The 17,851-nt window shown below is 34.2% G+C and overlaps 1 protein-coding gene across 1 annotated transcript; it reads left to right on the top strand.

The window, feature by feature from the left end:
* On the top strand, positions 1 to 13,267 carry LOC136814002 (THO complex subunit 7 homolog). The gene is made up of 8 exons (XM_067070506.1): positions 1 to 25; positions 7,194 to 7,314; positions 9,077 to 9,204; positions 9,766 to 9,852; positions 10,390 to 10,447; positions 11,532 to 11,598; positions 12,269 to 12,338; positions 12,665 to 13,267. The coding sequence occupies exons 1-8, from the start codon at positions 10 to 12 to the stop codon at positions 12,766 to 12,768; spliced, it is 651 nt and encodes a 216-aa protein (XP_066926607.1). The 5' UTR covers positions 1 to 9; the 3' UTR covers positions 12,769 to 13,267.
* The last annotated feature ends 4,584 nt before the right edge of the window (positions 13,268 to 17,851 follow it).

Genomic DNA, 17,851 nt, shown 5'->3' on the forward strand with positions numbered 1-17,851 from the left:
TTTTTCAAGATGGCGGTTTCGGAGGGTAAGTTTTCATTTTTACATTATTTCTTCACTATTTTTATCCTGATTTAAATTCATACCACATTGAATACCAAATGGATAAGGCTAGATGTTTTCACTTCCTTATGACTAATAACAGCTGTTCATAATTTTCTTACGTGCACGGTAAACTTCTGAAGGTACTTGAAAATTATACATCTGAGGAAAAAAGTCCCCACGGAAATATTTTACTACAAGAATCTTGTTCAATCTGGGAAATCCTCTCAATTGCACGCTTATGTTCCGAGGACGTAAGCGCGCAATTGCATGGTTATAATTTACGCCCGCTCCCGCCCCGTTTGAAATTGCTAAGGGATTTCAAGGGGTTCAGAATTCTCTAATTCAGGCGATCCGAAGGCATGGTTTAACGGGCAGTCCATTTTTACGGAATCTTCTTCTACAATAAATTTTGAGTAAAACTGCCCTAGGTTTTGAAATTCAACAGAGCTTTCGAAAGAATTGAATCAGTGTGGAGCTAAAGCTCTAAAACAGCATCTCTAATAACATGAAAACCAGAATATGATTCTTCAATGGGAATCAAAACTATAAAGTGCACTTACAAACATCAATTTGTCAGATCTAACAAAATTAATAACCACACTGTCATCATTGACAATAAAACAAACGATTTTCTGTCACGAGAGCCTGTAAACATTCCAACAACTTTCATCGAAATGATCTATCACTGCTCAGTTTACCATTTTTAGCGCGTTCCGAGGATTGAGCCGAGAACTCTCACATAGCGCCCGAGCTCCCGCGCGGCGCGCGCCGCAGGGATGAAAAACTTCAATCTGTCAATCATTTTCTCAAGCGAAGTGTACGCGAAGTGATTCTAGCTTTACGATAGTGCCGCGGATCATCAATGGATAGTATTCAATTATCATTATCCCTTTATTTTCATTCCTAGAACTTTTGCATAAAAAAGGAAAAATAGAAAAGTTGTATTTTTTACTGCCCTATTCACATACTGAATTTGAAAGATCTTCTATGTGGCGTTTTTTTGCAAACTTCGAAAAACTGATTTTTGTCCCGCCTTTGCGGGATTTTGACTCAAGTGCTTGAGTGCAGCATAGGGTACAAAGTCCAAAAATGCCTTTCTCGTAATTTTTGTATGAAGAGTTAGGTCTATACTGTGAATTGCGTGTCAGAATAATAAAGGGTGCAATTGCACACTTACTGCTTACCGCCCACAAGTGTTACGCGTAAGCCAAATCGCGTATTACAAACAACCTCAAAATTGCAGAGTACAGGAGAAAAAAAATTGAAATTCAAAATGACGGCCAAGCCCGAGCTGATAACTATCAAAAATCTTTGTTTTTCAATCAGCTATTGCAGCTCAATAAATCAATGAAATAATTTGAAATAAAAAGTAAACAAACCTTGAACCTTTTATGAATCCAAATAAATAAAAGTATTCATCTAAAGTGAACAAATAGCATTTCAAAATTAAACGATTTCCAAACCAACCTAAAGTCAGTGTCTGCCAACTAAAAATTTCTCTGCGGGGTCACTGGCAAGGAGTTACGACTTCAGACTTTGGATTCCAATTCTTGTATAGGCTGCAACTACACTGCCAAATGATCTGTATTACAAAGACTTCCAAATGGGTCCATAAGTTAAGAAAATGAGATTATCATCTAGCACGGGGTTTGTTTTTTTTAAAACAAACTTCAAAATAATCTTTTATAGCCATTTCCGGCGCGTTAGTGTAGACACATCTTTAATCCGGGGAAATGAAGCTTTTTCATTGGTCTAAAATCACGGATGTTCACGTGACCAGAATTTTTATCCAGGGAAATGCCGTGGCCGCAATCCAATGTTTTGCTTTAGTGAAATTGACCATTTTGTTGTTTAGATTTGAGCGGGCAAAATTTCTGTACAAACCAAAATATGGCTTCGTTGGAATACCGGTTGAAACACTTGTGCGCCCATTTCAGAACAATTTCGATAAGCATGTAATTACACGCTTAAAAATTCTGCCATTTTGATAACCATGCAATTGCGCGCTTACAGCCTTGGAACATAAGCGTGCAATTGAGAGAATTTCCCAGACTGTTGTTGTGCACCAGAAAGTCAAAAACTGATACGGCGCCCTATTCATAAACACAATCACGCAACTTTGTTGCATTCCCAGTCCTTTTAGACGAATGCAGTCCTTACGATGATTTTGAGATTGCATATTCGTCAGATTGTTATGTTTTCACCCATCCCTTTCAGAGCTTCAGCATGGTGGTGGGCAGAAAACAACTCTGAAGCTCTATTTCTATTTCTATCCTTATTTCCAGACAGTGTCAATCGAACAAATCGAACACCGAATCAAGCGAACGCAACTAAACATAATCGAATAATTACAATTCGATTGTCGAACGCAATCGAATCGCAATCGAATATTACCCAGGATTTGATGTTTGATTGCTTCGATCACGTTCGATTGTATTCGATTACGTTCAATTGTATTCGATTTTATTTAGTATGGTACTTAAGCGCTCGGCCGCCCACGCTAAGAAGCTCTAACAGAGTGATCCAATCTAATTTAATCGCAATCAAACTCATCGAACATAATCGTAATCAAACGAAATAATAATAATAATAATAATAATAATAATAATAACGAATGTTTTAAGTGGCTGGCTCCGAAAAATTCTAGAGCTTTTAGACAGCTCAAGAATTGTTTCCACGAAGGGCCACTACGAACAGAACAAGAACAGTAACAAAAAGGAACAAAATTGGATTTTAAATAATTGGAGAATTAGGTGAAGAAATGTTTTCTTGCTCTACTCTTGAAAGACACAATCAATCGATTCAGCATCACGGCATTCCCTGGGTAGGTTATTCCAGATAGGAATTGTAGAGCTTGCGAAGGTTTTTGCTTCAAATCTGTTTCTGTTTTGCCGTACTGCTAAATTATTTTGAGCGGCTAATCTAGTGTAGTGGTCGTGAATGTTTCTAGCGAGATTTACACGCTCACAAATATATTCGGGAGCAAGATTGTTAATAGCTTTAAAAGTCATCAATGCAGAAAGATAGTCACAAAGCTGACGAAAATCTTTATTCATTGTGTGGACTTGATTTATCTGCCGAGAAAGAGAATCAAACTTTCGTAATACTGCAGCAGACACCTTGCTCCATGAATTAAGGCAGTAGTTGAGATGCGGAAATACAAGAGCGTTTATTAGTAGATTTTTAGTACTGTCATCAACTAGATGTGATATTCTTCTAATTTTGTTTAGACTAAGATAAACTTTGCTACGAACATTGCTAGCTTGTTTTTCCCAGGACATATTCTCATCGAATATGACACCAAGGTACTTCACGTCACTTTTACATTCAATTTCAGCGTCTTGAAAAACAACTGGTGGAAGAGTTTTGCATTCGTTAACCTTTTTGTTTCTTCCGAGAAAGATAACTTCAGTTTTATCAGTATTGACTGAAAGCTTGTTGTTGTAAAACCAGGCACTGAGATCCTGAAGCTGTTGTTCCAGTCCTGTTTTTAAAGAAATAGGGCTATGAGCACTTTGAACAATGATTGTGTCATCAGCATATAAATGGCAAAACGAAATTAATCAAAGATTAATCCAATGTATTGACAATCAATCGAACCAATCAAACATAGTCAACAATCAATCGAACCAATCTAACCTTACTCGAACGCAATCAAACACAATCGAATATTACCCAGGAATCGGCCGTTCGATTGAGATTCGATTACGTTTGACAATCGAATCGCAATTATTCGATTATGTTTGATTGGTTCGATTGCGATTTTTGTTTGAAGTTGTTTGATTGACACCGTCTGGTTATTTGCATAAACCTAATAGTTAGTCACACTAGGAAATCAAGCTTTCAGAAGAAACAACATCAGTCATCTACAGGATGTATTTGCAGCAACAAGGATGAGAGTTACCTGAATCAAGTCCAAGTTACCAAGACAATAATTAAAACTTGAAACTTTAAAATGAGACAAAATACCAATTTGCGAAAGTGCAGCATCAGCCAACCAAATTTTGTCATTCAATTCCCGAGACAGGCCTTCGATTTTTAAGGCCTTGTTTACACACTAAAGTAAAATTAATTCCGCACATGTAAATGGGTCAGTGTTTGAGGTGTGGCAAAATTTCCGGGAAATAGCCTATCCGGCGGTCGCGGATCTAGGTAGGTTCCGTCTCCCCCGTAGATCTTTTCTTGGGAAGTTGATCTTCAAATTAGTTTTCAAGGTTGGCTTGGCTCAAATTTTTTCATCTATGGCTCAAATTTTAGGCAATTTCTCATAGTTTTTGAAAATGTTAACTTCATTAAAAAGCGCCGGGTTATTTTCTCATGAATCCCGTTAGAAATTTTGCGCCGCATTTCTTTGCTTGCGAGTCAAGTAAATGATATAGTGCCTTCTTTGATACACATTGCTGCAGGACGCTAGTGTGACTAACTGCCTAAAAAACCTAACACCGCAAATATTTAACAAAAACTTGTCTAGCTATAAAACATCTAAAGCGGTGGATGAAAACATATATAATCAATCTCATTTTCTTGATGTCGTTGTTGCTCAGGAACAGGAATGACAAAAAAGTTGCGTGAGGCGAACCCTAAAAATATTTTTGTTTCCGGTCCACCGGGTGACGAAAAAAACACTCACCCGGCCGGCCGCAAAAAATTTTTTTTTGCTAAATTTCAATCCCAAAACTCTATTTTTTAAAGCACTCGTAGAAGTTAAAATGATGGTCTTCTTTACCTTAAATCTGTAGTAACTTGACACCGCTACAGGCTTTGGCATAAGAAAAATTCACGTGTGATCATCGCACGCCTAGATTTTGATTTATAGTGGTCTATGCGTGTCATTATTCAAATACTTAATTTTCATCGTTTATATTTTCAATTGTGTTACAATATCTCTAAGAACTGGACACTCTCTTTCATTTTGAAACTGTGATTACGAAGTGAACTTTTTTGAGAAAAAACTAGAGTGAGAGAAACATTTCCCCAATTTTTTAAATCCTCACTTTATGAATGTTTCTTTTTATTTTACTCACAAGTCAGCATGATTCCTTTTATAAAAACAAAGCTGTTTACTTACTGAAAAGTCCCCACTTTGTGAATGTTTCTATTTATTTTACTCACAAATCAGCATGATTCTTTTATAAAAACCAAGTTGTATATAAAAAAAACATTCTTAAAAGTTGAGTTGCAAGCAAGAATTAACAAAAGCAATGCATGGTTTAGTTTGAGATGAATAAAATTTCATTTCTATAACAATGATCAGGATAAAAGCTTCATTCCAAGTGATTTCTAGGCGTGCATTTTACAGAATATAAAATATCACGTGCGATAAATCACACGCCTCAAAAACTGATTCACGAAAGTTTTCCAAACAAACAAACTAACCCTAACCATAACGATGATGTACGAAAAAAAATGCGGCCGGGTGACGACGAAATAAATTTTCACCCGGCCGGTGGACCGGAAACAAAAAATTTTTTCGGGTTCGCCTGATTTTGCTTGAAAATACGGTGCCTTTACTGTATCAGGAAAATTTAGTTCTTAGCTTTCCAGCGCAACAAGCAGGCTTGCTCTAAAGCTCTAAAATAGCATCTAATAACATGAAAACCAGAATATGATTCTTCAATGGGAATCAAAACTATAAAGTGCACTTACAAACATTAATATGTCAGATCTAACAAAATTAAAAACGGCACTGTCATCATTGACAATAAAACAAACGATTTTCTGTCAAGAGCCTTGTAAACATTTCAACAACTTCCATCGAAATGATCTCTCACAGCTTAGTCTACCATTTTTAGCGCGGTCCGAGGATTGAGCTGAGAACGCTTGCAGAACGCCCGCGAGCTCCCGCGCGGGTGAAAAACTTTAATCTGTCAATCATTTTCTGAAGTGAAGAGGACGCAAAGCGATTATACAGCTTTACGATATAAGCTTTGCGATATAGTGACGCGGATCATCACTGGATGGTATTCAATTATCATTATACCTTTATTTTCATTCCTAGAGCTTTTGCAAAAAAAAGGAAAAATAGAAAAGTTGTATTTTTTACTGCTCTATTCACATACTGAATTTGAATAATCTTCTATGTGACATTTTTTTGCAAACTTCAAAAATCTGATTTTTGTCCCGCTTTTGCGGGACTTTAGCCTAAGTGCTTTCGTGCAGCATAGGGTACAAAGTTCAAATATGTGTTTCCCGTAATTTTTGTATGAAGAGTTCGCGGATCAGGATTAAATCTAATTTTTCTGAAGTGATTCTAAATTTTGCAAACAAAACTTCTCTCAAAATTTTGATATGGTAGTGTGCAAAAATTCGGAAAATAACGAAGAAATTTTTAAATTCTTCAAAGTTGGGTTTTAGTAGTCTGATTCACAGACCTTTAGTGGCTATATAGGATTACTTTTTTCGTTAAAGTATGAGAAGAAACTTACCTTACAGTATTTTCGCGGGAATTAATTTTCGCGGGAATTAATTTTAGCGTTTTCCGAAATTCTTTGGCAAACCGCAAATATTTGAACCCGCAAAATACAATTTCTTCTAATTTTATCAAAAAATTTGAAAAACCCCTAGGAAAATGAAAAAACAATTGTCCAAAAAAAGGCAAAACCGCAAAAATTAAAACCTGCAAAATTCAATTTTTCCGATTTTTTTTCGACCTCGAATATTAGTTCCCGCAAAAATTAGTTCCAATAAGGTAACAAATAGGGCAATTATCAAAACTCATATTCAGCTTTGCGAGAGGAAAAAACGGAGATAGGAAATTGAAAAGTTTTGCAGATCAAAGAAAGATTTCAAATTTTTAGCAGGTATTTAATTTCCTGAATGAGGCCCTTCCAAATTTCCATTGGGACTTAATTTCGCGTAGGACACCCAAATCCGTGAAATCCGCGAAATTTATTCCCCGCGAAAGTTTATCCCATTGAATTAGATGTCCCCAAAATTTATTTTATTTAAAGGTCTCCCATAAATACCTCGCATTTTGGGGAAAATATGGGACAGATATAAAATGTTATTGAAAAATCCTGATCTCTTTCCAAAAGGTCATGATATTTGAGGATTTTCATCCACTTGATGATTTCAAATCCAAGTGCTATCATTCAGGAATTTACATAATTTGCATAAAATCAATTCTATTTTAAACTCTATTTTCTCTCTAGATGACATTATCAGACAACGTTTACTGGTAGATGGTGATGGATCTGGGGACGACAAAAAGATTATGACTGCACTTCGAACCATCATCAAATGGAGCACAATGTCCTGTGATGATGAAGAAAGGTAAATATGGCGAAAATAAAAACATTTCTTCATTTTCGCCTAATGATGTTTTTTTTCTTCCAATAATTGATGATTGTACTTTTTGTTTCCAATAATTGATGATTGTACTTTTTGTTTCCAATAATTGATGATTGTACTTTTTGTTTCCAACCTTTATCCCATTTTTTTGCCTTTTTTGAAAAGTAATGTTTTAGCATTTAGGCCATAGCTTTTTATCTAGTTGGCCAAATGACCCCTCAAAATTTAAGTTTAAGTTTATATAAGTTTATCCTTCCTCTTTTCAATGCAAATAGATTGATATGTAAATTTGTATATGTTTCCAAAACTGCTACCTTCAACGATAAATGTCGACTTTGCTCTGCATTGAAGAATGGCATCTGATTAGTCAGCGAAAAGAAGCATTTACCTCGTAAATTTTATTGAAAATTAATTCTAGTAAAACTTTGGTTCTGTTTTTGTCGTTTTTTTGTGAATGTTTGAGTGCAATGATTGCTGCCTTACTACAATCTAATAAAGTTTCAAGAGGTTTATAATATAGAAGAGATGGGAAAAAGTCATTGCAAGATTTGTTTTTTCAATTGCATGAATCGGAAGAATGTATGAAAACTAGAAAATGCACCTTATTAAAGAAAGAAATTTTGGCAGGAATTTAATTTGCCGGATGGCCGCAAAGGTTTTTTAGAGGGAATTTGATTTGGCGGATGGATGAAAAAACTAAATTTGGCGGGAATTTAATTTGGCGTTTGCTGGAAAATTTATCCTTAAAATGGCGTAAAAACAGCAAAAAATATGCAAAAACACGCTAAAAGAGATCATATTTTCAAAAAGTTTAATTTGGCGGGAATTTAATTTGTCGGATGGCGGAAAAAAGAAATTTTGGCGGGAACTTAATTTGGCGGATTGTAAAAACAGCAAAAAATATGCAAAAACACCCTAAAAGAGATCATATTTTCAAAAAGTTTAATTTGGCAGGAATTTAATTTGTCGGATGGCGGAAAAAAGAAATTTTGGCGGGCTTCCTTAATAAGGTACTGAATTATAAACTATTGATATTTTTGTGAGAATGGAATCCACTTTTTACTGTTAGTAGGACATCCTACTTATGGAAAGCTCTATTTTCTTGATCACGATTTTACCTTGAATATTCTAAAACTACAACAGCAAAACAATGAAAAGAAAGATAACACTTTTAATAACACATCAGTATAATTGTTTTTATGCTGCAGTTTTTCATTAATAATTCAACATGACCTCATGATTAAGAGAGGGTCTTTTTTCACAGGATACGTATGTTGAGAATCTTGTTGAAGATTCTTTTTTAAGACACATCAAAGTTGTATTGATCAGTTATTTTTGTAATTTTGATCAGCAAGATTTTTCAAAGCTGTTATAAAAATCGAATACGAATGACTTTTCAAATACCCCCAGGTGCTTTTGGAACACCTCTGTCTTTATGCATTTCTAAATTTTTCAAACATTCTCACTGGCAATAAATTCAACGTGAATTGTAAGAGTTGTTGTTTTTTGTAATTCTGTATTAATAATGGAGTAGTACATTTTGAGATTTCTTCGCTTTGCGAAAACAGAACGCTCGTTCCGCAAGCCCTTTTATGTTGATTGAGTTGACTTTTTTTTTATTTCAATTATTCAGATTTAACAGTGCTAAATATACCTTATGTTTACTTCTCCCTAGTTGTTCTAAGCTTTTAAAGCTGATTTACTTAATATTTCAACTTTATTTCAACTTTTATTTCAATTTAAGGAACACCCACTACCAGAAGATCATTATGCTTTTGAGACAATGTGAATACACAATGACCAAACATCATTTATCATATCTCATGAACATCCAGGAAAGACAGAACTACGAGACACTCTATCAACACATTGGTAAATTATTAGGCCGAAGCACATATGACATATTCCTTAAAATTAATTTTTTCGTTTAGTCTCGCTCTCGAATAATAAATCATTAAATCCATCCATCATCTATTCTGTACCAACAGATTGTCTTTATAATGTAAAAAGGTTTGCTAAAATCCTTTGTCCTTTAGTGGCAGCTTAGTATCAAATTAAAGTATCGAACTACGATGCGTAAGATTTGACCCCCAGTCATACGAAAGGTCTTAAAATGGTACTTGATGCATCTCTGCTTGATGCTATAAAGAGCAATCAAAAAGAAGGGACAATGGTTAGATAAAGAAATCCATTAAAGGGAGTGGCGCTGCCGGGAAGATAGCTAGTAAAAAGAGAACCTTAGGGTCGTCCTCTGTGTGGCCGCAAACTTACACAAATACAAACAATAATCCTTAGGGAGTGGTCAGAAAGTATCTACTAGGGGGAGGGATTTGGAGGATTCAATAGGGGAAGGGTCTCAAAAAGGACATCAAGAGAAAATATCTTTATGACCACGTCGTTTTTATGATATCTTTTGTACATTTCTTTTTTTAGGTGAACAGATTGCAGTTTGTAGGAAAGAAATTAAAGAGAGCAAAGAAGAATTACAGAGAGCCAAAGTGGTTCGAAAGAACAAGCAAGGTATTTAAAATGATGATACATCAACAACAAGATTCGGTATTTAAATTTCTTCCGTCTTGGACGGTTTTCCGTTTTAGCGAAGTATATCAAGAGGCTTTTCTGTCTCAAAATTCTTCAATTTCGACAATATCTGCTTATTTGCTGTGTAAAATACATTATCTGTGTCTCAGACGAAAAACTTTGCTCTGGCCACTGAAGAATACCGTACTCCCCAGCTTCTTTTTCTTTATCAAGAGTTACCTTCGTTTTGCATAAGATGCCCATTGCCGCACTAAGATTCACTTGGCACTTTTCTAGTGGAAAAAGACCAGGACTTCGGGTAATTGAAAAATAAACATAAGATTTTCCGTACCTTTAGAAATAAATCCTTTCCAATCTCCCGGTAAAAATAGCGGAAATATCCCAGAAAAGAAAGGAGAATCTTAATGTGGGAATGAAAATCTTGTACAAAACGACGGTACTTTATCATATGGCTGAAATATTTCATCTCAATCAAAGAGTTCATCTTTCGATAGTTTTCCATCATTTTCGTTTTAGAGTATGACTCGCTTGCAAAAATCATTGAAAAACATCCTGAACGCAAGACAACAGAATTGTAAGTGTACATTTTTATTATTTTTAACGTTACATAGAAGGCAAAGACCCAGATAAAGGGTGAAGACCCATCAATTCTCAGGGGAAGGCTAGTGAAAATAGCCACTTGTTATACTTTAAGAAAGTAGCCCCTACCTACACGAAACGGAAAATCAAAAAAAATGTGCTTGAAATTTATTAAAAACAAAATAATCAACAAGATCATTCTACGCGCTTTAACAGTCGAATTAAATACAAGTACAAGCAATGAATCTCCTTCGATGAAATGAATTACCTAAATTAATTTTCCTCCGTCGAAGATTGAAAAGAACTATACAAATATACTCTTAAATATTCAAAGAATAGTGATCCTCAACCAATCCAATCAAATCATTTTTCCAAAAAAAAAAAAAGAACTTGGTAAGCCCTTAAAGTCAGCTGATCCTTCTGGATTCAGCTGTTCCATCTGCTGCTTGACCTTTTAACGACCTCAAATCAGGTCAACGGGAGTTCCATTCATGTATGATTTTAGCTGTTTTGTATTTTTGTATTTTGTAGTCTAAAAGAATTAGTTTGTCACCTTGTAAAAAATATATATACACCCCCCTTCTCACAGACCCACCTGGAACCCTTCCCACTCGAAAAAATCGGCCAAATTACCGATCCCGGTGAGAAATTATCCTCCAGTTTTTGTCCGAACTGAAATTAACCAAATAAACCAATCTTCACTGCAAAATCTTATACTATTTTTCCCACCCCCAGTGAATTTTCTGACATGAAAACAAAAGAAATTAAATCTCCGGCTAGAAAAAATATGGGAATATCAATCCCCATCGAGTTTCAGTCCTAACTCTACCCCCACTGGCTGAAAAATTCCTACCGGGTCTGTGAGAAGGAGGTGTATATATTGCTGAAATTCGACACAAAGGTTCCTACCAAGGGGTTCTAGAACTGACTTTCGAGAATTTTCATGACGGCGTAAGATTTTTGCAGAGTTTTAAAATATAAAGTTTACTGAAAGATCGCGAAAAGAAGATTGCTTACTCTTTTAACGTAAAGAATTCATCCATTCGATTTTTATGTATATCTTCTTTCTTTTCTTGAAGAGAAATCAACAATTTACAGAAGGATATCAGTGAGCTGAACCTAAAGAAAGAATCGTTGATGCAGAAGGTACGTATATTTTTTTAAATCATCTTCGAAAATTTTACATGATGCAAGAGTACATTCTTTTTCAAAAATTTTCGGTTGAAAGAAAAATGTGTTCAAAAAAAGTAGTGAGAGAATATTTTCAAAACAGACGACCATTTATTGTTTAGTCGGGTCAGTATGTTAACTCAGCACACCACTATGGTCGGGTCTCTTGGATACCACTTAAAAAGCCGTATACGTTCTTTAACGTATACACTACATGATAAATTTAGGTCCGGTTTGGATCCTAACCTCTGGAATACTGCGAGGAGAATATTTTGGTTGAGCTTATCCGCGAAATTTTAGTTTTTCACGCCGGGGAATAAATTTTGCGGGTGGTGCGATAATATTTTCACAGTTTTGTGCCCTTTTACGCCATGTAGTTTATTTAATATATTTCAAGTTTTTCTAAAAAATTTTTATGGATAAGGCATTTCTAAATTTCCATTGGGACTTAATTTCGCGGATGGCATCAAAATCTGCAGAAAACCGTGAAATTTAATCCCCGCGAAAATTCATCCCATTATAAAAGTATTCGATCTTCCTTTTTGGGTATGACTATTAACGGTGATACGAGTAGAAGCTGGAAAGTTATTCATTTGATTAATTTTAATATGGTTTTTACTATTCTTGAACTTTTAATATGTTTTAGCTTGAGATGCGACAAAAACAATTTCACGTCTTGTTATACTCCGTACAATTACTACAGCAAATTTTAGAAGGTAACTTTTTTGTCAAAACAAACCATTATTTGAGCCATAATTTATGTTTATCAAAGGACAAGCAAGTAGAAGTAAAGTGTCGAATTGTGAAAATTCTTAAAAACTTCCTTAAAAAGTGATTTTGGGGTTACCTTTTCAGGGAAAAAATGTCGAGGTTTTAATTAGTCGGGTAAAGATTTCGTCACTTTCCCCGATAAAATTTGCAATTCAGTCACTTCTAATCGACTAAATTGTCTAAATGAAATAGTTTCCTTCACTAGCTTAAAAAATAGACATTTTTTCCCCGACAAGTTAATTATATTGTTGTTTGATTATTACTTTTGTAGAGGACAACGATGTTATTGATTTATCAACTGATGACGTAATCAAAACAGAAACTAAAAGTTCCACCAAATCAAAAAGTGTGGAAGTGATGGACATTTCAAAATAGTTTGATACCCCAAAAAATCAACAAATTAATAATACATTTGTTTCTCTCCATGGAAAGAGGAAGTATGAATAATCTATATTTCGAAATTTTATTGGTTTTCACTTTTGAAAATTGAAGTGAAAAGGTGCAAAAATGGTAGTTTTCCCGCTCAAAAGACTTGAAAAAATAAGTATTGATACAGTAAAAATTATTTGAGATTGAATAATCTTATCCAGACGCTATTATTTTAATACGCCATCGAAAGTAGCACCATATTTTAAGATGTGCTGAAAGACGTGTATTACTAAACATTGTATATAAATTAAAGGAGAACATGGTGGTCATTGATAGCTGTTCTTTCAAGATACATAGAGACGGTTAAAGTAGTTGGTTTGATACGAGATACAGAAATAAAAAAGTAGACAAATCTGCAATGGTTTACATAATTTTAAAAAGATGGAAAATAGTTGTTTTTAAAAAGTTTTTTAACGAAAAAAATCAAAGATGGAATTTTGGAACACGCACAAATTTGTTTATTGGTTTATTGGGTTATAACCTCTTGAATCTTTCTTGAGTAGTCTACATTTATCACCTTGGAATCGTTTAACAAAGATTGGTATTGGGTCGGTTATGCGGAAAAGGCAATTACGTCGAGCAGTAAGATTTTTAAATTCCTCTTTTAATTACCTTTTAAAATATTTCTTTTATCTTAATTGCAAATACATGCTTTTTCTTTTATAAGAATACACTTTATAAGAGTATTCATGATGAAATTGACCGACAAGTTAAGAATATTCTAAGAATATTACCATCTTGGAGTTTGGCAGCAGAACCTAAGAATGACAATTTTATAGCCTTTCTAACTGTAAGATTGTCAATTATTCCCCAGTAAAGCTCGGAACTTTAAAAAAAATGCCATTTTATGCTTTAGGTATGTATTACATGTTAAATTTAGGTTATCTAAGAATTCCGTAAGAATAGTTTAGAATGAGATTTCCCAAAAAGTTAAGAATACCCATGATGGAATAGAAAATCATCATTCTTATAAAAAAAGCGTGTACCTTATTGGAACTAATTTTCGCGGGTTTTAATTTTAGCGTTTTTCGCGGTTTTTCGTCAAAATCGCGAAAATTTGATCGCACGAAAAACTTTGAGAGTTGAAAACCGCGAAAATTAATTCCCGCGAAATGCAATTTTTTCCAATTTTATCGAAAATCTTGAAAAATCCCTAGGAAAATGAAAGAAATTTGTCCAAAAAAGGGCAAAACCGCGAAAATTCAAACCCGCGAAAATTCCAAAATGGAAAAAACAGCCAAAATTAGAACCCATGAAATGCAATTTTTCGGATATTTTTTTTCGAACGCGAAAATTAGTTCCCGTGAAAATTAGTTCCAATAAGGTATTCTATTGTTGGCATTGATCGTTATTTAAATAGAATCAAAGTGCATTAGTACATTAGACTCAGTTGTCTATAAATGATTATAATATTCTTTTTTTAGTGTTAGATCAACTACCTAGATCAACCATAACGACGCATTAATTAACATGGCAGTCAACGATCAAAATGTAATGTAAGCAATATTTGATTTCGTTTTTTCTCTGGTTTGAGATGTTATGTAGAGGACAAAATTTTCAAGGAAAACCATCTTAAGAGGTGTAAGAACAACGTCTCCTGTTATACTGAGTACTTGTAAAGGTTAAGATTATCTACATACGTATGTACCTTGAGGGAGCTAATTTTGGCAAGCAAAATAATCATCAAAACTCTTAAATTTAAATTAAATTCGCCAAAATTAATTCTCATACAAATAAGTTCTCTTAAAAGTATTCAAAATCCAAAATGCCTTACTCTATCAAAAAGAAAATCTAAGGTATAACAAAGCCTATTGAAAATAAGGCTCTCTGACTCCAAGCGGCTGCAAAACTGCTTCTGGTGTAAGTCCTTTTTTTACAATTTACGTTTGACAGTTTTCAAAATATTGTACACTTCATCTAAAATCGATTCCATCTCTTGAAGTTGATCATCATCCAGGTCTCTCAAGGTGTTTGATACTTTTTTATCCTGTTTATCTTCCACTTTCGTATCCAATGATGTGGAGGCATTACCAAGGTCTTCATCACGTTTGAAATTCGTCCCTTCTTTTCTGTTCGTTTTCACTAAGTTGGTTTGACCATCCCTAGTTGTTTGCATTCCTCCTTGCCTTCTCTGAATGTCATCGTTTAGAGTTTTTCTACCAACTAAATTATGTTGGGCTTCTTTCCTAACAGTGTCGGCAACCTCCTCGTCTGCGGGATTGTGCTTATGATAATGGAACATAGATTCCTTATCGCGGTCACCACTCAAAACATCCAAGTGTCCACTGTGCACTAAAAGCTCCATAACCTTTTTCAGCAACCGTCGGTAAATCTCAACTTTTCTTTCTTCACTATCTCTGTCCATCACCATCAGATCAAGAGCTTTCAGTGTTTCATGTTGACTCTTTCTTTGCTCACGTAGACTTGCTATTAAAGCGTTGATGCCTTCGCGTCGTTCTTTGGTTAGCCCAGCTTCAACAAAGCTTAGTTGTAATACCAACGGTAGGAAGAAAACTGTCATAAGTTTCATCATTTTTGAAGAAGGCTTGGTGGTCAATGATATTTCAAAGTTTAACTCAAGATTGACCTATAAATCCAGTTTCTCGTTGTCCTTCAGTTTAAATTCACCAAAACATGATTAAGGAAATAGCTACTTTTTGATTTAATTCTCTTGAGTAAATTTTTTGTTTTCTTTTGATAGACCGCTCTATATTCTGACAACCTAAACAAAGCTTTGCTTTTCTTAACAGTCTTCAAAGTTATCTTAGTACACATATTATCTAAACCATCACGAGGGTGCCGTTTGCTTTATTTGATTTTTCTACTGACCTTTTAAAAATTTAAAAGTTAACTTTTCGTAAATTCAGAGCGTTAGAATTTTGTTTTGTCATTTATGACATTTTACCCCTTCGAATTGCCTTCACAAGGGTGGCAGCTGCCGTATGGTGCTACCCCTTAGGGTACTAACCCTGATTTTCAGAAAGTTTTGTAAAATATAATTTTAAGAATGAGAAACAAACATCAATAACAGATTTTGAATCCCTCATTCTCAAATAAAAACATTGCTTCATGCTTTTTTCACCTGGCAAAAACAACGAAAATCTGGCGGACTGTTTTACAGTCCGCCTAAGCAAAAGCATATTACCATATACTACTGGGCCACTTAATCGCGCCATCCAGTCTATAAAAAAGCTTTAAGTGGACTCCGGGCTAGAACATTAGCAAAATTCCCGTTCTGATTTGTAGGGCGTTTATTCGAAGTAATACGGTATTTATTTTGACTTTCTAATTTGTCCCAATGGTTTATTCTTCTTGAAGCCGAATAAACAAATTAAATTCGACAATAAAATTCTAAAACTAAACGGTTCTTTTCGATAAAGGGAAGTGCGTGGCAAGGAAAAGGGGGAAAAGGTTACCATGTTTTTCTTTTTATAAAAGCATAACACCCAAATTTTTGAACCATTTGTTGTTTTAACTTTTTGAGTTTTAAGCCTAAAAATGTTCTTAACTTGCTCTAATTATTTTCACTATCGCAGATTTTTATGCTCTTATATAGTTTGTTCTTATAAAAATTGTATTTCAGAAGATTCTAAAAATAATGTTTTTCGAGACTTTTATAAAACATAATCTAAAACTTGCAATAAATTTCAAATGCTGAATTGCAGTAATTCTTTTACATATCAACTTTAAATTAAATAGATTTGAATTGACGGTTAATCTTACGTGATTACGACGTCATTAAAGGTTTTATTTTTACATAAGTGTTCCTGTTTTATATCAGACACATATTTCATATCAGGTCTGCAATGTCTGCCTATTGTTTTATTATGATTTTATAAGCAAAAAGATGTTTTTCTTTTCTTCTTTCTGACCAATCTTGCTCCACATCCGTATCAATTCAATATAAAAAAGCTTGTAAATTAAAATTGACGAGTACTGTAAGCAAACGATATCACTCTTATTTTAAAACAAAGCTTTTAAGAACATTTTAAGCTCTGATTGTCAGAAAAAGCATATCTTGACTCGTCCAAATTAAGACGTTTTAATTTGTTCTAATTATTTTGTCTTTCAATAATAGTCAGATATTATAGTTTGACATGGTGATACAAACTAAAAAAAATGTGTCGTCAGCAAAGTGGAAAATGTCAGCTTGATATTGAAAACTACTTTATATTTCTTTCAATAATAGCCGGATATTTAGAGTAAGTTTGGCGTGATGGTGCAATATGATATATGCTTAGAATGAGTCTTATACAACATTTTAAACATTTTTATATCCCTTTCGTTTTGTTTTTAACCCACTTTGAAATAGCTTGCTGACCGTAGAGTTGGGGTATGTATGTACATGTTTAAGAAAAGTTATCACAAATTTGTGAAGCCTCTGTATGTTTATAACATTTTTTAGTTTTAAGCCTAAAAATGTTCTTAACATGTTCTTATTTTCAACATATTTTTGTGAATATTTTTGTCTATTTTCGAAAGAAATCGGGTGTTTTAGAGGCTGAAAAACCCTAAAACGTTCTTAAATTTTCTAGACATTGGTGTGCTGAGACATTTAGAAGGTTCTACACCTGTGAGGACATCCGCTCTCCCGTGTGGTAGAACTCATTCTGATGCATTGGAGGGCATATCTATCTATAAGCTATTGCATCAAGGATTGTTTAGTATAGTTTTTTCAGTGTGGTGCCTACCGGCTCTTCTTTGAGTTTATTTGATTTGAATAGTATTATAATTGAGTATCTGAGTTTCTTTTGTCAAAAGAATCTGTTAGAGACTGTTGGCACATAAAAATGTACTTCGGGTGGTGCAATTTTTTGCTGACGTCATCAAAGTTTTCAATTTTTTTTTCAAAAAGTCACATTTCAGTGAGATGCATCTTTGGTTCTAATTTGGGAAAGATTGGACATGTATTTTTAATATTATAGCGATTATACGATTCATGACGTCACCAAATTCGATCAACGTATGACGTCATGATTACCATTTCTTTAATTATAGATTTTTGGGGTGATATTTCATTAGGTAACAA

This window comes from Clytia hemisphaerica, unplaced genomic scaffold (genome assembly GCF_902728285.1).
Source record: "Clytia hemisphaerica strain Z4C2 unplaced genomic scaffold, Clytia hemisphaerica genome assembly, whole genome shotgun sequence".
NCBI classification, from domain to species: Eukaryota; Metazoa; Cnidaria; class Hydrozoa; order Leptothecata; family Clytiidae; genus Clytia; species Clytia hemisphaerica.

Coding starts and splice junctions, on each gene's coding strand:
- LOC136814002 (XM_067070506.1), top strand. Junction 9,205..9,765: donor GACACTCTATCAACACATTG/GTAAATTATTAG, acceptor TTCTTTTTTTAG/GTGAACAGATTGCAGTTTGT. Junction 12,339..12,664: donor ACTACAGCAAATTTTAGAAG/GTAACTTTTTTG, acceptor TTACTTTTGTAG/AGGACAACGATGTTATTGAT.